Source organism: Lissotriton vulgaris, chromosome 5, assembly GCF_964263255.1.
Source record: "Lissotriton vulgaris chromosome 5, aLisVul1.2, whole genome shotgun sequence".
Classification (NCBI taxonomy): domain Eukaryota; kingdom Metazoa; phylum Chordata; class Amphibia; order Caudata; family Salamandridae; genus Lissotriton; species Lissotriton vulgaris.
The window spans coordinates 204963247-204984867 of NC_141693.1; the positions used below are offsets into that span (position 1 = coordinate 204963247).

Genomic DNA, 21621 nt, shown 5'->3' on the forward strand with positions numbered 1-21621 from the left:
GAGGTGGCATGGATGGAGGGGTAGTCTCGAAGGGGAGAGAGTAGCCCCTTCGGATTATTTGCAAAACACACCTGTCCGACGTGATGGTGCGCCTGTGGGGGAGGTGATGGCGAATGCTGCCACCCACTGGCGATTGGTGGCCCTGAAAGGTCAGACTAGGAGGGTTTGGAGGCCTGGCAGAGGGGGCTGTGGTGGACTGGCCCACCCACTGGCCCCCAGAATCACAGCGATGGTTTCCCCCTCCCCGGCCGCGCAGGGGCTTAACAACTTGTGCTGGCCTGTGGCTCTTGGCGGGACGTGGCGGGTCACCCCTTCCGTAGCCACGTAAGGGGCAAAAAGCAGACCGGCAGGTGGTGGAGACGCCAAAGGACCTGGCTGTAGTCCGAGAGTCCTTAAAGTGCTCCAGCATGTTGTCTGCCTTGTCGCCGAAAAGGCGAGGGCCATCAAAGGGCATGTCATAAGAGTTCATTGGACATTCCCTGAAAAAAACAGTCAACCTCAATCAGGCACAGCGTCGTAGCCCTACCAATGTGGAAATCGTTCTGCCTAGTGAGTCGGCGGTATCCAGCCCACAGCGGATGGTAAACTTTGCTACGTCTCTCCCTTTGGCAACTGCACGGGAAAGTACGGCCCGGGCCTCCTCCAGGCACTGGGGCAGCACCCACACGGAGTGGGTGTAACGGCCCAACAGACAGGCGGTGTTTACTGACCACAGTCCAAGCTGGAGGAAGAAAACATCTTATTCCCAAGATGGTCTAGCTTTTTGGATGCCCTATCAGGTGGTGCGTTAGGGAATGTGCATTTGAAGGTGGAGGCTTTGACCACCAAGATCTCAGGGGTGGGGTGTTGGGAGAGGAAAGTGGGGTCGCCCAGGGCCGGGGGGTGGTGTTGGGCAATCATCCTTTCCACAGGAGCCCCTGTGTTGGGCCTGGACCATGTGCCCAAAACTATGTATGTCAGTGAGGGCTTCAGTAAACGGTAGCAGGGGCCCGAAGAGCTCGCTGCCGGTTGAAGCACCTCAGTCAGGAAGTTAGTCCTGACTGCCACCATAGATAGCTGGAGGTGGAGAGCCTCGGCCGCCCTACGCAACATCACGGCATAAGGCGCTCCCTCCTCAGTAGCCACGGTAGGAGGAGACAACATGCCATAGTTTGGTGAGGTATCCAGACCACTGGCTTCCCCCAGTTACTCTCTCCAGTCTGGTTTGTAGCCCAACTGGTCAGTTAAAGGGTCTCCAGACCCCTCCCAGTCCTCCTCACATTCCTCTGGCTGTGAATCTGGTCTAAAAGAGCCATGGTAGAACAAGGGCACAAAGGTACCAGTCGACGCCGTTCCAGCTCTGTGTCTACATCGAGGTGGAGGCCGGGGTCGACGTTGGCTGCTGACACAGCAGATGCTGGCTGCGGACGTGGTGTCAGCGGAATCGGCGCCGGTGGAAGTGTAAACAGGTCGACCGTTTTGATCCGGATTTAGGACTGTATCCAAGGGGAACCTGCGGCACCGGGGGCCGAAGCCGACGGCATCGAAGGCCCAGGGCCCACAGTTGATTCCGCGGGGCCCAAAGGCGTGCCAGCGGAAACCGGCTGCCCAAAGATGGCACGCATCGCTTCGTAAAACTGGAGAAGCTGTGCAGGGATCGCTCCAGGTCCCGGGAAGGATGGGAAACTCAGAGTCTACCCTTCAGGCTACACACGCGGAGCTGCTGGAGGGCCACCACTCGACCGACGGGGAGAAGTCGAAGAGCAACAATGCTTCTTCGACTTCTTCTTGTGCTCAGACTTACCTGAAGAGTGCGAAGACCTGGAAGAAGACTGGTGGTGGTGGCTCTGCAACGGGTCCCTCGACCTCCCACGCGACCAGGACCTTGAACGGACCGGAGCAAAAGGCCGGGCCTCGAGAAGCTTTCGGGACCGCTCCCGCAAAGACTTCAGCTTCATGGTACGGCAGTCGGAGCACGACTTGGGATATGATCACGATCCAGGCAGAACAGGCACACGCTGTGAAGATCCGTCACCAACATCAGACGGCTACAGGAACCGCAGGCCTTGAAATCGGGCATCCCTCGTACACCAGGAATCGAAGACTCCGCAAAAACGGTGTCTACAAAAGGCGAGAAAAGGTCCGTCAAAAAGTGACTGGAGGTACCGCTCTCTCTAGATCTGCCCTGGCTGGAGCAGAAAAAGAAAGAATGGACGTCAACAGAGCAAGGGCAGCGTCTAAGTAGCTACCGCAATGTCATCCCTGTGACCACGATGCCGACGATTAACGCAGAGCCGACCAAGGCCACCTTTCAAGGCGCAGGGGTACAGCTGATGAAAAACTGTCTGGATCCTGTGGGTAATTCTAAGGTAAGGAATCTATAACTAACTGTTTCTTTCAGGTAATAGAAGTATGCATTTGCAGGTGTGAGGGTCGTATGCAACGCTCACTGACTGTATATGTAGGGGTACAACAGCTCTCAAAAACCTGACTGATATGTTATCAAGTCCTATTAGGAAACTAAGAACAATAGCTGATCTGGGGCAGCCTCACTAAACAAACATTGGAAAATTGGCAATAAAACCTTTCCAAAATACATTCAGTGATGTAACTCCTTTAATAGCGAGGATTTTTAAATAACAGCTCTTCCAGCTGCTCCATGTAATTATTGTTTGTGAAGGAGATGAGAATAAATCACAACCCAACCAAGCATTCAAATCATAGGCAACTACAGTGATACATTGTCACAGCAAATGTATACCAAAGTAGGCAAAATAAATAGCTGGTATTTAAATTTAAACGGAATTTTAAAAAAAATAATCCAACTTTGAACTTGCTCTGTCACCAAAGAGAAAGAAACTATTTTCAAGTGGATGTGAACAGGTTTTGTGCAGTCAAGCCAATGGGTAATATGAGCTGACCTGTTTTCCCGTGCTGTTTGCTGAGGTGGGTGGAAGCAAAATGTGAATTGCAGTTTAACCAGCTAATGGGTGGTGCCTGTTGACAAAAAGCCCCTCTATGTATGGATATTATATATTAATTTTTCGGGAAAAAAACAGTCGGGCCAGACCTAAACAAAAAAAACAGAGGACAGAGAAGGGGTGTTGGCTGCACATCTTTCAGGGTAAATGAAAATATTTAGTTACTTTGTTCAGTCACATAATCCTCCACACACCACCAGAATCAATAGAATCTGGCAGCGGAATGACGCAACAGGAGACGCCAGGGCGGGACATGTGCGTTAACGCTGCTGAGTCACGGCACTTTTGGGTAGTCTGTTCCATGCTGCGGGCTACGCAGAGGCTGAGGGCTCTTCACTCTGTGTACATAAAGTGGGAACGCCAAAGGTGTGTACAGCTGAATCAGATAGGAAATGGACACACGCAGCAAATACTATTGAAGAGGGCGAGGCACATTAGCCTGCAGTTTTAGCGGAATAGCAAACCAGGAATTAATAGCTGACATATGTGAAATTCAACCTCCGAGCAAACGTGAGAAGCACGTAGTACGTAGTAGCCTCCATAATCTGAATTCATTAACCTCCTTCATATACCAATGTTTGCGCAGTTCTGCATTCTGTGACAGGACTGGAAACAGTGGCTAAGTGCAATAGACTGGAAGCCAGGGTGCTCCTAGCACAATTTAGCCACATGCCTGTGGCTTCAAACATCTTCAACATTCATTTTATCTTGCTATTTGCCCTTAGAACATTTCAGAGAAAACCCATTTCAATAACACATTTATGTTACAAAATATTTATTTGAAAACATGATCAGAAAAATCAAAATACATTTAATAAAAATTAAGCTAACGCAGTGAAGATGGGATCAAGATTAGCATTAAGAATTAAGATGAAGGTTTGGAGTATGGGTAAATAATAAGGACAGGTTAGGCTTAAGGACAGGGTAAAGGTAAAGACTAGAATAGAGAAAGGGTTAGGGAAAGGGTCAGGGCCAAGGTTAAGTTTTGATATGACTAGACCAGAGTAACAATTCTGATTGTGGTTAGGACATGGTTCAAGTACAAGGTTTGAACATTGTGATGGCTAAAATCGTTGCGTTTTTAGGTAGTGAAACACAACATTTTTTTATGTTTTTATTTTTTACTATTTACTGCAAAGCAACGGTAAATGTTTCCAATAAAATGAATATTTTTTGGACTAAATTTTCCAATGGCATGTCAATTTTGATGCACAATAAATACCTCTGAAATTGTATTTCCAGAACTTGAATGACATAGATTCACAAACTTCGTCAAACCACTTTACAACTATGTCACAATTACAGAATATTTCCAATGGCCAAAATGGAGTAGTGGAACAGAATACGGCATTGTAAACTGAGATTATCAAAATTTCTAAAAGACCATACGGCAAGCCCTTTTCTCCTTGGAATTTGGAAAAAGGTTACATCAGAAGAGGCATTAGGCAAAGGTGTTTCAAAGAATCGTCCATGCTATCTAAACATCTACCCCAGAGCTTGAATCACGAGAAAAGGGATATACAGAAAGCAAGTGACTATTGATCGGCAACAGAAATACTGGAGCAAAACCTGTCTTTGATACTTCAGGGGCATCAGCATTATAAATCTCAGCCACTCTACTTATATTTACTAATCACAGTCATGTTTCAAAGACAAGTTCATCCATTTTAAGCATTCTCCAGGGCACTTCTAACCATAAAAGAGCCCTTCTTCACCCACTGAGGGATTTCAAGAAGAAATTACTTTTTCTAAATGCAGTGCCTTAGTGATTTCTCAACTGTCTTGTTAAAGAATGAAGACTTTAGGGGAAAGTGCCTTCATGATGATTCTGGTATTGTATGGCTATAAATATGTACACAGGATGATCCAGTGCAAGGCTCTTTTCATGCAGCCCCCCCACCCACCCATTTATGTGCCACTCACTATCCAGCTGAGTTCTCGTATTCTTCTTCTGCCATATATGGTTGCAATGCAGTGTATTCTAATGAGGTGATGATTGAGTGAATACTGTGAAGCAGGGAGTGCAAGGAAAGGGTATCAGAATCACCATGTAGTTGTTTTGTCCTTACTCTGTCAATTTGGTTTGACTACTTTGGGAACCTGGTTCTAGATCGACAGAATTACTAATTGGTGTGAATGTAAGCCACACAAGATTTCAACCACATGTTGCCATTTGGTCGGTAGATACTCTGGCTAGAGGCTGCCTCTTTGCAGTAGGATGCATCCTGTGAGGAAAGTTTACAAAATGCATGTGACATAGCCTATGTGACAGCCCTAGAAACTGCACTGAACACCATGCATCTGTGAAGCTCTGATGTAATGGGAAAGTGAACTCTCAGAAATACTCTTTTGTCTTAGGCTTTGCATATATTAAATACTATTCACCTGGTAGAAACCGTTATCATACTGTTGGCAAGGGTATGACCTTCAAAAGGTGACAAATGCGGACCTGCCTGTTCGGTAAGGGTTGGGCCACAGGCGAACAATGCCTGAGGAGCTGGCGACTGCAGGGCACCATGATGCATACATTGTGGGAATGTCCAAAAATCGGGGCCTACTGGAAACTGGAAGTTGAAAAAATATCTGATTTTTGGGACTACGCAGTGAGACTCACACCCCAAATAGTCTCACTAGACATCTAGTGCGATGAAACCCTGAACCACTATGCATTATTATTTTGCAACCTGGCCTGGAAGGTGGCTCATAGAGATATACTTAAGTACTGGGGGGGGGGGGGAATTGCTACCTCTGCCTACCATATGGGAGAAGGAGGAGGGCATGGGTTGGTGTATGGGATCAGAAAAGCTAATCTACCAGGCCAGAGACTGTCCACGAAAATTTGAGAAGATCTGTGGTCACTTGAGAGAAGAGGATGAGTGAGGAAAAGCGGGAGGTACATAGCTAATGGAGGGTGGAGCGGGCTTGAGCCACAAGTTAAACTGTTGGGGTTTTGATGATGCTGCACTCAATGAAAGGTAAACAACTCTGATTGTTGCATCAGTATTATGTTCCGGTCCTGGCACTGGAAAGACCTATGTAATAATTGCTGTATGTTTCGCTCACATGTCCTCAACAAAATGGGGGTATATGTTATAATGATTGTTTTTCTCTGAGAAAACTGAATAAAGTTGATAAATATATCCTCTAGCTTCCTTTAGACAGTTGTGCTTTCCAAACAGAATTTTAGAGCCCTGGAATCATCCAGGTTGAGTTTTCTCAACAGAGGACAACCTAGGTCTTGGTTAAAAGATAAGAAAAAACATCACCTGATTAAGATGAAATTCTGTCAAAACCTTATAGATCATTACTGTTTTTACTTTTTGGTAAGCCCAAGATGCATCTTTTGAAAAGAGAGTTTGTGGCTCACCAATCCATGATGCCTATCTAATGACTAAGATGTCTGAGATCAATGGCAATTGGTCAACGTCACAAGGTACCATACATTCAAATAGTTTGAGCAATTAAGTAAAAACTAAAGAGACCTTGCCTACACCGACATTGGCGTGTGCAGCAGAATCACAAAGAGGAGAACGCACATTCAGAAGGTCAAAGTGCCTTCTAATTGCATCCTATTTCAGGGAGTAAATAGGTTCTTGCCAGATTAAGGAAGCAACAGCTCAGAGTAAAATGTGCCCAGAAGTCTACTAAAGTAAAGTGTGAGTTGACTGGAGTGGTTATGAATGTTCAGTCATCTAAGGAAGTTTGTAAAGTACTCAAGTGATTCTTTAAAGTCTAGTGGGCTAACATATTGAAGCCTTCTACTCTTATACTGATGCATACTTTCTGCTTTTAGAATATTGGACAACAGCTTTGTTTGGCTCTCACGAATCCAGGTGTGCATATCCTAGGTTCTCTTTCACAATAGGCAACGGTCAGCAGGGATGGTAAACTGGTCTTCCATGTTGAAACATGATATCCACAACCGGTAAAAGCTACAGAAGTTATAACTAGAAAGCAGAACCAGTTACAAAAAAACAAAACTGTCTTTGCCTCAATGGTTTAATGTTAATAATCTCTGAGCTGTTCACAAGAAACTTAAATAGGGGCCTGTGGGTGAGAGGATTTGGTGGAAAACAGGAAATACCCCGACCATTCAAAATGGAGAGCATCCGCTTGGGGATACCTTTCTGCTCCCAGAAAGAAGGCAAACGGGGATCACTGGTGTTTGTCCAGTGTTGCAAGCAGTCTGAGGAAATCCAAACTTGCCGAAGATAAACTGAAGGGTCACCTGATTTAGCAGCCTTTCACAAATTGCATGCCGCTAGGGGTGTTTGCCTGCAGACATTTCCTCCTCCAAGTAGGTCATGAGGAAGATGTCAGTTTGGAGAACCGTTTTTCACTGCTGAACAGCAAACTGGCAATGGGAATAGGACTGTCCATGACTCTCTGTTTTATGTGTTGTTTGTTAGGAAAAAGATAATTTACACCAAAGATAATAAGTATATTCATTCTGCCCCTCCAGAACATCCCTTTAACCTATAGAGGATTATGAAGAATGACATTTCCCCAGCCAACCACTGTAAAGGATTTAAGACCCAGACAATGAAACCCAGGACAGTATGGAACTGAAGGCGGAAATGACTGACCTTTTTATTAGGTTTATTATGCCTAGGTCTGAATAGTTCAAACAGTAAAGCTGGATTGTAAATAGCCAACAATGTTTTCTTTCTCTCAAATGAGCAGATACACTACTAGAGGGGACATCACACTGCATGCCTGGACCTGGAAATGAGGTTCATTCCCACATTAAGTGTAGACAAACAATGAACTTGGAAATAATAACCCTAAAACCAACCTTACATCAGTGACCGGTTAAAATGGTTGCTTTCTCTTCTGAAACTGTCATGGGAGAGAGCCCAAAATGTCAAAAGAAACAATGCTGGAACGTGATAGTAGGACAACTGAAAGTTAAATAGATTGGATATTCTACTGTTTCTGGTGCATAATTTTATTCCGATTTGCTTGTTTTAAGAATTAACAAAATGAAGAGACTAACTCCAGGAGAAGGTGCTTTTCACATCATATCACTAATATCTTAATGAAACAAGCATTTACAATGCAACGGTCTCGCCTTCGGAAAAGTTAGAGCTATTGGCATTGTAAATGAAAAACTTTTTATTTATGTGTTGGTTTTGAAAACAGATAAATAAATAGCATTGTCATTTACAATGCCAATAGCTTAATCTCTCGCGAATTCGAGACCTATTGCATTTGCATCCTCACACCCGCACAGAGCCACACCCAAACACACAGCGCCATACACACACACACACACCCACACACACACACACAGCGCCACACACACAGTCACACACACACAGCGCCATACACACACACACACACACAGTGCCATACACACATACAGCGCCATACACACACACAGCCACACACACAGACACACACACACAGACACACACACAGACACACACACACACACAGACACACACACACACACACAGACGCACACACACACACCCACACACACACACACACACACACACACACCCACACACACAAAATTTTGGTTACACATGCCATGATTGAAACTGGCCTCGCCAGGTCACAATCACCCTTTTTCAATCCCAGCAGGGTTCCTCAGATGTAATCAGGCACAAATGGAGGTCTAAACAGCTTACGTTCTTCCTGCCATTACATACACATGAGTTTAGATACATTTAAGTTTGGGGCAGTATAGGATCCAAACATCTATGAGCAATACATTTGTTTAGCGTGTTCACTTCTGTTATCTAAGTGTCAGCTGTTTTGGATGAAGGATTTTTTTTAATAAGGTGTTATATAATGAGCAAGTAGTTTTAATTAGTGAATTACTTATAATTATAGCAGTAACAAACTTGCAGAAACCGCCCTCTAGAAAACTACTTAATGCATCCCCCAACCACCGTGGGGATAAAAACGTGGGCTGCTAACTACCTAGGAGGGAGGCGGCACCTTTGCAAGAGGATGAGACCAATTAGTGGCTTGACTTGCACATACTATTTGCCACATAACGAACGGACTTTCCTTTCCTCGATGTGAAAAAAACATCCCCCATAATCCACCCGCCCTCAAACATTAAGTCAGACACCACTTCTTTGCAACCAATAGCCCCCCCCCCCCTTTTAACTTGGGTCCATGCCACTGGGATGACCCCAAGCGAAACTCTTCCCTTGGACCTTTAAGCAGACAGTACACAACGAACATCTGCATTAATGGGTAATAATATATAGGTATTCTCGCCATGTCTAAAATAAGGCAGGCCGAGCTTCGCCTCTCATGGTGGTACCACTTTATAATCCCGGGCTCAATCTGACCCTCACATTTCACCAACACCATCTGCCACGACACATCCCAAACACCCCACGACAACAAGTAATATGGAGGATGCCATCTACCTCAAGATCATAGGACACTCAGGAAGCAACACCTGGCCTTTTCTATTAAACTACAGTCTATATATGAGAAACAGAGTCTTATCCACAAGGAGCGAGATGTCTATCCTACCTGAAAATCGTTCTCCTATGACTTAACATAATTCGACTTTCCGCAGAAGCCCGGGATAATTGATGGTCTCGTGACTTGCTTCCACACCGACCCAAAAGCCTCCATCAGCCACTCAACTAACCCTGTAGCTCAAAAACGGAACCAGTAGGCCCCACGGCCACCGCTCCACCAAAATACTTTATATAAGTCCCTGGATCAATACCCCGAAGGGCCTCTGACAAACAGTATCCTGCTTTGGGTCCCGTCCCAGGGGCACACCCAATGCTCCAACCTCTTCCTCCCAACTTGGTGCCCTAGATCCAATAACCGTGAGCGCCAGAAACTCCCCCGAAAACTAACTCTCCTTCTCCGGGCCACCACACCAAACCACAGGCCACCAACACGAAGCACGCACGTCCCTGTAATATTTACGCTTCAAACCCCCCGTGGCCCCAGACACGCTTCTCGACCTACACAGCTCAACTTACTGCTTATAATTTAACAGGCCATTGGCCCCCTATATTTTTACTGACATCTACCTGGCTCTTGGCTGACCAGGATCCCACCCCGGCCTTCCCCGGTACCTGCTGGGCCTCAGGCAGGAACTCTCTGCTCTCCGACGACCGCGCGCACACAGGAAGGAGGGTCAAGCGCGTTCGAACCCTTTTGCCCTAGCGTGGCCACCGTAGTTCAGACATTCAAATTTTCGATTTTCCGAACAGAAAAGATAGTCTACCCATACCGCCACCCAAGTCGTGCAGAGCTGGCGCCAATCCCAGCTCCGCTTGGTGCTCACGTCAACGGACTCTGGGCCCGGTGAAGGCAAACAAAGTGCTCTCACGGCTCCAGGGCCGGCGGCGGCGATCGGGGCACACAGCGCACACTGCGTAGGCGGGCACGCCCCGGGAGTCTCCCTTGCATGGCGCTGCTGTACAAACCATATAGAGCTCCACGCGCTCGCCATTTCTCACTAAGACCCGTCCTTTGCAGACTAGGGGCCTTCTTTTTCTTTGTCCCCTCTTCTCCATTGGCTGGAATGTAAACAACGGGCGTGTTTTTGACTTGTTGTTTACCATTCCAGCCAATGGAGAAGAGGATAGAACAAACCTAAAAAACACGCCCCCCCATCCGAAAAAGACGGGGCTTAGACCGAGACAATGATGACACTGAGACCTCTTCTCCAATGGCTGGCTGCCGTTTGGAAAGCCAGCCAATGGAGAATAGGGGCGGGGTTTACCCTCACTACTCAGTCATTAAGTCTAGCTGGCGAGACTGCGCATGTGCGCAGCCTACGCCAGTCTCGACCTGAAAATGGAGAAGAATATCTACTCCGAGTTTAGCTAAAACTGTCCAAGTTGTATTTCCATTAGCACCACTTCCAGAACTGTGGATCTACAAATGGAACATTGTGTGTTGACCTCTCAATGTTGTACCATGTATTGTAATCCAATCACGATGAAGAAGCTATGTACAACATTATGTAAAAGGTTTTCTTACCACTGCTTGGTGATATCGAACATCATGACTACTCCATTGCAGTTCTTGTAGACATCAAGAAACTCTGCGTCAAGCGCCATCTCGCCATCAGGCTGGGAATGAAAAGCAGAGGACCCAATAAATACCATCCCTTCCTTGCAGAACAGCAATTATCCAAACGTCTGTCTGGGCAATCTTACACAGTTTCACAAACATTTGATTAATTGCTGATGATTGCTGAGAAACGCTTCCATGCGCCCATAACGGATCTCATATGCTGAAGAGGATGCAAAACGTATAATCAGACAAAGACGACTTTGGGAACCAGCACTTTAAGAGACATTTTGGTAGGGTGCTACAGCACTGGTATATGGAATACTTTTGGTGAGCTACTGTTGCCTTCAGAGTAGTGGAGTCACACATCCGGCGACACAGTGAGTCAACATGACATTAAAAATCCCAGCTCTGTTCACTGACCTTTAACAAGACAACGCATCTCACTGGTCAGACACTATCAGAAACCATGGTCTTATATATCCCTTTAAAAATACACTTACCTCTTGAGGCTCATTCTCCAGCTTCAGCCCTTCTCCGCGTTTTTTGCATTTACCTGAAAAACAATTGAGAGCTGTATACATCTTTCCATAATATGAATTTAATAATTCATGCTAATTTACAATACAACTATATTCCATGACCTCAGGGGGGATGAGATCTCATGAAATTCAATCTAAAGAGCATAATCCCCACTGTCAACCGATGTACTACAACAATGACCATTCAGACAGGAATATGTTCATATAGGTTCATCAGAAATGTATTCGATCTAAGCATCTGATGGCTGTCATGGACATTGCTTCCTATTACAATCCTACGTTTAAGGCGGGGAGCCAAAGCAGGTGACTGCAGGGTACTGCTTTAAAAGAAAAGTTGAGCCACTATTCTTGTAATGAACGATGTGACAGGGCCGGTTTCTATTTCTTCTACTTATCATATTCTGGCTTGCAAACTCTGATCTCTTTCTGTTAGAGAGTGTGAAGTTTTAGACATGTGTGTAAAAGGGTTAGCATCATGTCTGCCGCCTATCTGCCTGCTGTTTTTCGTTGTTTATATTATGGTCACTGCCATGTTAAAATGGACACTTACAGCGGAGGCTAAAATGTTAATGTGTGAATTGAAATGACGCTTTTATCACCATGCTTATTTTGTCATATCGGAATTTTAGTTTTTCCAACCTAATAAACATGAGATAAAATTGGTATTAGGCCAGATGTCCTGCTGGTTTATTGCAAACCAATCCCAACTGGGGATTGCTTCGAGAGCGCAGCAGAGAAGAGGCCTTCAGCTTGGCACTGCTCATCATTCCCAGGCAAGGGCTATGATAGAGAATAGCTAAACAGCTTGTTCTCGTTAATGAAGTTATGCTGAGTGATCCATCTTAAGAAACTAGATTTATAAACTTGTTATTTAATAATTTGTAAAATTTTAGCATGGCGCTTAGAAGTACCGATAAGGAGTTAGGATGCTAGGAACGTACTTACAGTGCTAGGAATTGTCATATTGTACTCGCCATATAATGAATTGCTGCATTTTTTCATATTCTGTGAGGTTACAGCTCACCAGACTTGGGTTTTTGAAAATAAACATTGTCAAGTTTTACCCAGTGTTCTTTAGTGCTACCCTGAGTGTTATTCCTAATGAAAACAGGTTTGGAGTTTCGCTCAGTCCTTGAACTCATCTATAGGGACTAATCATGACCAGAAAACATCACTGCACAGTACCGCTTAGTGGGTTGGGTGGGGGTTGTAGTCCACCTACATTTCTAATTCGTGTTGTTGCACTTAACTAAGACTTTGCACCAGAGGGTTAGAAATGCGGATCTGCGGGGACCACCTCAGATCAACACATTCTAAGGCTGAACACTCCAAAGAAGCACCGATATCCCTCATGGTGTTATGCAGGATTTGACACATAGCTCATCATCATATTTTTTAACTGCGTTATTTATAAGAGTTCAATCACTGTTAAAGGGAAATAAGCAAGATAAGCACCATTACAGTTCCACATTTATCACAAATGTTTACCCAAGAGGATATAGAAAACACATTTCATGCACAATATAACCCGCCATGTCTTCTTTACGTCAGACCAACTGGCGAGCGCCAGGATGATGCATCATTTTCCATTGGTAAAAAGAAAAATCATTGGGCCCCCCTCAATGTTTCACAATTATTATGTTACATTGTTAATGTTTAAATAGGTCTATACCTATTTAAACTTTGCAGTTTAGTCCTGTTACCCCTTTTACAAACACTCACAGTCAGGATATAAATGTCAAAAGAGGAAAGTGAGGCCCATCACAAAGTGGCTTACAAAACAGGTGATGGACCGAATGTGGATCAATGTCACACATTCACCCCAGTCCAAAGATCTGGGCCCAAATCCATCGTTTTTTTGCACTCCACACCACCCTGGGTTAGACAATGGCGATATGCAAATCAGCTCTGACCCTGTGCCCCATGGGAACAGTCCAGTCCGAACTACAAAAGCCATGTCCTTCCCAGAACGGAATCAAGCATCCGAGGACCGGACCGGTTTCGAGGTAACACTTCTCATCAGCCCGGCTAGCTTGACTCCAGTGGTGTGGAGTGCCTGGGACCCACATCTGAGCATCCCCAGCGCACTTAGGGCGGAATTTGCAAACAAAACAGGTGATGGACCGAATGTGGATCAATGTCACACATTCACCCCAGTCCAAAGACCTGGGCCCAAATCCATCGTTTTTTTGCACTCCACACCACCCTGGGTTAGACAATGGCGATATGCAAATCAGCTCTGACCCTGTGCCCCATGGGAACAGTCCAGTCCGAACTACAAAAGCCATGTCCTTCCCAGAACGGAATCAAGCATCCGAGGACTGGACCGGTTTCGAGGTAACACCTCTCATCAGCCCGGCTAGCTTGACTCCAGTGGTGTGGAGTGCCTGGGACCCACGTCTGAGCATCCCCAGCGCACTTAGAGCGGAATTTGCAAACAAGACAGGTGATGGACCGAATGTGGATCAATGTCACATTCACCCCAGTCCAAAGATCTGGGCCCAAATCCATCGTTTTTTTGCACTCCACACCACCCTGGGTTAGACAATGGCGATATGCAAATCAGCTCTGACCCTGTGCCCCATGGGAACAGTCCAGTCCGAACTACAAAAGCCATGTCCTTCCCAGAACGGAATCAAGCATCCGAGGACCGGACCGGTTTTGAGGTAACACCTCTCATCAGCCCGGCTAGCTTGACTCCAGTGGTGTGGAGTGCCTGGGACCCACGTCTGAGCATCCCCAGCGCACTTAGGGCGGAATTTGCAAACAAAACAGGTGATGGACCGAATGTGGATCAATGTCACACATTCACCCCAGTCCAAAGATCTGGGCCCAAATCCATTGTTTTTTTTGCACTCCACACCACCCTGGGTTAGACAATGGCGATATGCAAATCAGCTCTGACCCTGTGCCCCATGGGAACAGTCCAGTCCGAACTACAAAAGCCATGTCCTTCCCAGAACGGAATCAAGCATCCGAGGACCGGACCGGTTTCGAGGTAACACCTCTCATCAGCCCGGCTAGCTTGACTCCAGTGGTGTGGAGTGCCTGGGACCCACGTCTGAGCATCCCCAGCGCACTTAGGGCGGAATTTGCAAACAAAACAGGTGATGGACTGAATGTGGATCAATGTCACACATTCACCCCAGTCCAAAGATCTGGGCCCAAATCCATCGTTTTTTTGCACTCCACACCACCCTGGGTTAGACAATGGCGATATGCAAATCAGCTCTGACCCTGTGCCCTATGGGAACAGTCCAGTCCGAACTACAAAAGCCATGTCCTTCCCAGAACGGAATCAAGCATCCGAGGACCGGACCGGTTTCGAGGTAACACCTCTCATCAGCCCGGCTAGCTTGACTCCAGTGGTGTGGAGTGCCTGGGACCCACGTCTGAGCATCCCCAGCGCACTTAGGGCGGAATTTGCAAACAAAACAGGTGATGGACCGAATGTGGATCACTTTACTTTACTGGGGTGAATGTAAGACATTGATCTACATTCTGTACATCAAATTGTTTTTTGTAATTTTCTCCCTGAGTGTACTGGGGTAGCTCAGCCGTGGGTCCCAGAGCCTCCACACCACTGGAGTCAAGCTAGCCGGGCTGATGAGAGGTGTTACCTCGAAACCGGTCCGGTCCTCGGATGCTTGATTCCGGTCTGGGAAAGATATGGCTGTGTAGTTCGGACTGGACTGTTCCCATGGGGCACAGGGTCAGAGCTGATTTGCATAAAGCCATTATCTAACCCAGGGTGGTGTGGAGTGCAAAAAACGATGGATTTAGGCCCAGATCATTGTACTGGGGTGAATGTAAGACATTGATCTACATTCTGTCCATCAAATAGTTTTTTGTAATTTTCACTCATTTTTTTTAATCACTTAAAATAAAGCATGTTACTTCATCCAGAGCCTGGCGCCCACCCCCCTGAGATAACTTAAGGCTGCCCCGGGGAAAGGGGGTGGGCGCCCCCAAGTTTGAAGACCTCTGCACTAGGGGATGAGGAGGAGGAAATGTCATACAGTTGCGATTTTCGTAGCACTTTGAACACGTATGTTCAAAATGTAAGTCATACTGCATCACATGCAGGAAAGCGGATCATTTCCCCATCCTGTGTACATTCCAATCCTTGCTCCACCACATATCTAATGGCAGGCGGCCGGCTTGTTCCAAAGCAGAGCCATTGCCGGACTGGCTGCCAATAGTAGATGTGATATCAATTAACCAATTGGGGTAGTCAGCGGATAGATGCGGTTTATCCCCAGGTCGGCGTGTAGAATCGTTCGGGGCTGCAGGGGCAGTGTGATCCCCGCAATATTCTTAATATGAAATTACATTTCTTTCCAATATAACTGGGCATGCACACAAGTCCACCACATAAGAGAGAGGGTACCCTTTCACCACAATGATTCCAGTATAACGCATGGCTACCAATCATGGCATGCAACTGCTTCATTATTATGAACATTATGCATGCACATGGTGAGAGGACACATACCATTTCACATCAGTGCTAACAATTTGCAGTGGCTGCCGCACAAGATGTGGTTCTAGTGCCTCTCAGAAGCGCAGTAAGTTGTAGTGCTTTTGAACTTGCTGTTTGGATGCTCCACCCCTGGTGAGTGTGCCTACACAGACATGCACACACGCTTTAACAAGCATGAGCATGAAACAGTACTCTTCACACACCGCTGGAATGATTAGTGTACAAGTCATACTGAATTGGATAAGCACAGGTCCTATGCGCTTGTGGTTTTCTACTGCCCAGCTACTGGAAAGTAAAGACTGTAGTCATAATTAGTGAATCCATCACTTGAGTCTCCCAAAGAAAGGACAAGAGTTCGAATGTGCACAGGCACAACAAATAGTGGAGATTTCACAATGCGGTTAACATTTCTAATTCGCCCTCTATAAAACAAATGTGATTAACAGAGAACTCAATAATTAAAAAGAACTGTCTTTGGGAATCAAGTTGCTTGTAACTCTAGGACAAAAGCATGTATGTGGTACCAGCCACGGGGCCCAGCTTGGCCAGAACGTAAATGTGTTCATCCAGACCGTAGGCTATAATGATTTACAAACTCATAGGGACCTGCTCATTCCGGGGCCGGGTAATGTTATATATTTTTTTTGAAGAGATATAATATTGATAAAAAGCAGTCTGTGCTATGTTCATGCCACACTCAAGCGTCCAATGCATGCCCACTAGACTTTGTGTAGGTGACAACGGTATTAACAATAACTTGCCACCCACAGAGAGGATGGAGAGTATTTGGTAAAACTGGGAGAGCTCTAAAGATACTGAAAAAAAACTATTAAGCAGAGAAACCTTGAGAGGAGACAGCACAGCTGCAAGCGAGGGTTAAGAGACGATTGAGGTATCCCTAAATATAAATACCAAAAAACAACATGCATCAAAATGGTTGAACCGGGGCCCAAATCTCGAAGATAACACATCTTTATCCAATATTGCTCTGGTTAAAGACAGGGTCTAAATCGCCACAGCAGCACCAAAGGTTGCATCTGCACTCCAAAAGGACGGGTTGTGGTAAGGTATTGTATCATAGACTTTGCTTAAATATATCAACTCTCAATTTTTACAGCGATTTACATGCTGCCATCATTTGAGCTTGTGAGATAGCTCAGCTAGTTAATCACTCACTGCTGATCTCTACCATGAACTGAGTGCCGCGTTTGAATCCTGGTTCCTAGTGTTTCCTCCTTCCACTGTAAATAAACTGTGTACTATTACACTGTTTAACAAAATGCCTGTCACGGTTTTATGGTATTTTTTTTTTTGACATTTCCGTCTGTATTGATCCATATTTATTTTTTGGAAATTTTTTCTGTATTTATCAATTTTTAGGTCTTGCCTATGCAGCGCGCAAGCGCTGCTTTGGAGTGACCTCTTGGAATCACAACGGACTTTTTCAGAAACTAGTGCATGTACTGCACTGTTTCCAATGGACACTCGTGCATGTATGGCTTTTACCTTGCGTGAGCGAGCAGCGGCGCCATTCGTTTGCAATTATCGCGCCCGTGCTTTGGAAACAGATGGCGCCGCTGCTCGCTCCTGCAAGGTAAACGCTGTACAGGAGCATAAAAGGCAGCTGGAACCATGAATACGGCCATTAGACACTGTATTAGCTGCACCTTTAAGAAGAAAACTGAAATGGAATTATTTTGCGGCTAACAGATCAATACTAAGAGGACCTCGTTTGTTCTTAAGAATGGCCAGAAATTATATTAGGATCTCGTTTATTCTTAAAATCGGGCAGCAGTTATATCATTGTTCGTGGGCGTTCCCCATCCAGAACTAGGGATGTGCTGCCACCTTGTGGCCGTTCACTGCAACTTGCCAAAACCACAACCGTCTGTGAAAACCAGCCTGAATGAACTAATTAGCTCTTCCTTGTTCCTCTTTCTGTGGACAAAAGAATCTGCAAAACACTGTAGGTCTGAAAACAGAGTAAGGATGTTTGGCCAGTTCTACAGTGTCTATCAAACTCAACGGTAAGTGGAAAACCACTGTGCCAAGTATTGCCTGTTGTCGCTGCACCCCCTGCAGACAGATATTGAGGCTCCCACTGAACTGCCAAGCACCTCGTTTGTGTTTTGACTTTCAGTGGTAGAGGAATCGAATTGTCCAGGCTTAACTCTTGGTTAGATAAAAGATCAGAGACAGGTAACAAAAAGACAACGTGCAGTAGTTATTGTTCAGTGTTATTTATTTTAGAAAAATATACTACATCAAGTCTTGAAAAAAGTCGGGGCCTTTAAACTCTCCATCGTAATCTTTTGCTAAAAACATTATAGAGTAGTGGTCGGGGACCACTGGGTACCTAGGTGCAACGGCATAATCTTAAATGCGGAAGCAAAAGCGCCTGGCTGGGCTGTGAGAGAAAAAGAAAGAATACCAAGTTTGTCACAATTGTACACAGTCCCTTCGAACTTGTCACTGCACCTGTCTCTCAGTGGCAAGAACAGGGCCGGACTGGCCGTAGCGGGCACCGGGCAATCCTCTGGTGCGCTGCACGGGTGGGGGGCCGGTTTGGGGTCCTTGGGGGGCGTTTTTGCAGCATAGCTGCAAAATCGGCCCTGTAACAAAATTGGCTGAAAGAGCTCGGCGGCACCCACAACCCCATGGGGGGGTGGGAGGCCGGCCGAGCACTTTGACAGGGCCGGTTTTGGTTCCCAGTCCGGCCCTGGGCAAGAAAGATTACAGCTGAACGTTTTGAGGGTGGTAAAAGGAGGGCATTGGCTGTGGTAAAAGGAAATGGCCATGGCTGTCACTGGCTCTTAGGTCACAATGAATGAATGAATGAATGAAAGTGGATTTATAGAGCGCGAATTGCTGCCCTGAGGCGTCCAAGCGCTAGAGGAACCTGTTGGTAGGGTGAGTGAGGTTGCAGACCGGGAGAGGGAAAGGAGAGCTGAGTTTTATTGAGGAGAATTGAACAGGTGTGTTTTTAGTTGTTTGCAGAAAGAGGCGAGGTCAGGGTTAGATCTCAAATGAGAAGGGAGGGAGTTCCAGATCTTGGAGGCATTAAAGGAAAACATCCTTCCCCCCGATCTTGTCCTTTTGATTCTAGGGACTGTTGCCATAAAAGCCTGGCTAGATCGCAGGTCTCTGCCTGGACGATACTGGCTTACTAGGCTACGAGTAATTTGAGGTCCCGAGTCCCAGAAGGCCTGGTGAGCAATACACATTGCCTTAAAAGTGACTCTCTTACGCACTGGAAGCCAGTGTAGGCTGGTCAGTGCCGCTCTAACGCATTCTGCGTGGGATCTGCAGTAGAGTGCGTGCAGCGCAGTTTTGAACTAGCTGTAGTCTCTTTAGTGTGTATTCTGGAGCACCCAGATAGAGGGCATTGTTAGAGTCCAATCGTGACTGTATCATGCCCTGTATGGCCATCTGCTTTGCCTCCATTGGGAGCAAAGGAAGAACTTTCTTCAGTGTCCTGAGCAGTCCAAAGCAGGTGGCTGAGAGCTTTGTGACCTGGGTGTTAAGTGAAAGACTCCTGTCCAACCATACCCCTAGGCTTTTGATGTTTTCTTTCGGAGCCGGGGGGGGCCTAGACAGGTGGGCCATAATGAGTTGAAAAGGGTGGGATCAGCAGGGCCCAGGAGCATAAGCTCCGTTTTGTCACCATTGAGCTTTAGCGATGACAGAGTCATCCAGGCCTTCACCTCCTCCAAGCATTTTGTTAGTCCACCTGAAAGTGGCTGTTGAGCCTCCTGCGCTAATGGCTGAAGGCTGAAGAGCCACTCAGCATTACTCAGGACATGTAGGTTCAACCCCAGGCTTCGCTAGGGAAGACAGAGGCAGGGAGGCGGCACTAGGAAGACATGCAAAGCAAGCCAGCACTGGAATAGACGATAGGTCAGGTCTCGCCTTTTGGACCTACTGGCTTTCCCAGAGGCTCTAACCATGCTGGAATGCTATGCTGGCGCTCTGCAACATTGTGAGAAAAAGAGGGGAAAAGCCTACGGCCAGTATAGCCGTGTCATTTTGCAAGCTTGCGCACCACGCATCTGTGCACCTGCGACCTCATGCGTGCGGAATTTTTTCTTTTTTGCTTACAGATCCAAGTTGGTTCATTAGACAAAACGGCAGGGGAATCAACACAGGGGCGTGGTGGGGCAAAGCAACACCGAAGGGGGAGGAGGGAAGCAAAGAGAAAGACGAACATGAAGCAGGAGAAAGAAAACAGATGAGAGAGCACAATGTGGAGGGAGGAGAAGCACACAGGCAAGGAAGAAACATGACAGAAGCAGCACGCAAGTGCCTCATGGAGGGGATGTGGAGAGAAGCATACGGGCAGAGAAGGAGCAACAAAAGCAAGGCGGAGGAAAGTGGGGTAAGTACACGAGGAAGAGAGCTGGAAAACACATGCACTCTCTGGGAGTGCTTAAACAAAAAAAAGGAGCACCTAAAAAGTGAGCAGTGGAAGGACACAAAAAAAGGTGTCTATGCTCCAGAGTAGAGTCAATCGCACAAAGACGAAGCAAAGCCCACATATACGCTAATAAATAAGAAGAAAGCAAACAGCAGTTCCAATTAAGCCAATCAATAGCAAGCAATGGGCGGACCCTAAACCCACTGTAAGTTGACAATATGACTCGCAACCAGCAGTGCATGCACAGTCTAGTAGGCAAGACGAACAAGCATTTACAATGCAATGGTCTCGTCTTTGTTAAAGTTAGAGCTATTAGCATTGCAAATGTCATTTTTTTCATTTGGTTTTTTTAACCGATAAATATATGGTATTGTCATTTACAATGGCAAAAGGTAAGCATTAGAGAGTAGTAGAGAGTAATAGCTTAATCTCTCGCAAATGCGAGACCTATTGCCTTTGCACACACACACACACACACACACAGAACCCTACACAGAGCCCCACACACACAGAGCCACACACAGAGCCCCACACAGAGCAGCACACACACACAGAGCCACACACACACACAGAGCCACACACACACACACACACACACACAGAGCCACACACACACACACACACAGAGCCACACACACACACACACACAGAGCCACACAGAGCCACACACGCACACACACAGAGCCACACACAGCCACACACACACACAGAGCCACACACACACAGAGACACACACACACGGAGCCACACACACACACACACAGAGCCACACACACACACACACAGAGCCACACACACACACACACACAGAGCCACACACACACACAGAGAGCCACACACACACAGAGCCACACACACACACAGAGCCACACACACACACACACACAGAGCCACACACACACACAGAGCCACACACACACACACACACACACAGAGCCACACACACACACAGAGCCACACACACACACACACAGAGCCACACACACACACACACACACACACACACACAGAGCCACACACACACACAGAGACACACACACACAGAGCCACACACACACACAGAGACACACACACACAGAGCCACACACACACACAGAGCCACATACACAGAGCCACACACACAAACAGAGCCACACACACACACACAGACACACAGAGCCACACACACACACAGAGCCACACACACACACAGAGCCACACACACACACACAG

The 21621-nt window shown here is 46.4% G+C and overlaps 1 protein-coding gene across 2 annotated transcripts in view; it reads right to left on the reverse strand.

Annotated features, from left to right (window-relative positions):
• Positions 1–21621, reverse strand: part of RABL6 (RAB, member RAS oncogene family like 6) — a 385105-nt gene that overhangs the window by 207885 nt on the left and 155599 nt on the right. For both annotated transcript variants that reach the window (XM_086921172.1, XM_086921173.1), the window contains exons 4-5: positions 11474–11526; positions 10938–11029 (exon numbers count right to left, since the gene is read on the reverse strand). In XM_086921172.1, coding sequence (XP_086777298.1) covers positions 10938–11029; positions 11474–11526 — 145 coding nt within the window. The remainder of the gene's footprint in view (positions 1–10937; positions 11030–11473; positions 11527–21621) is intronic.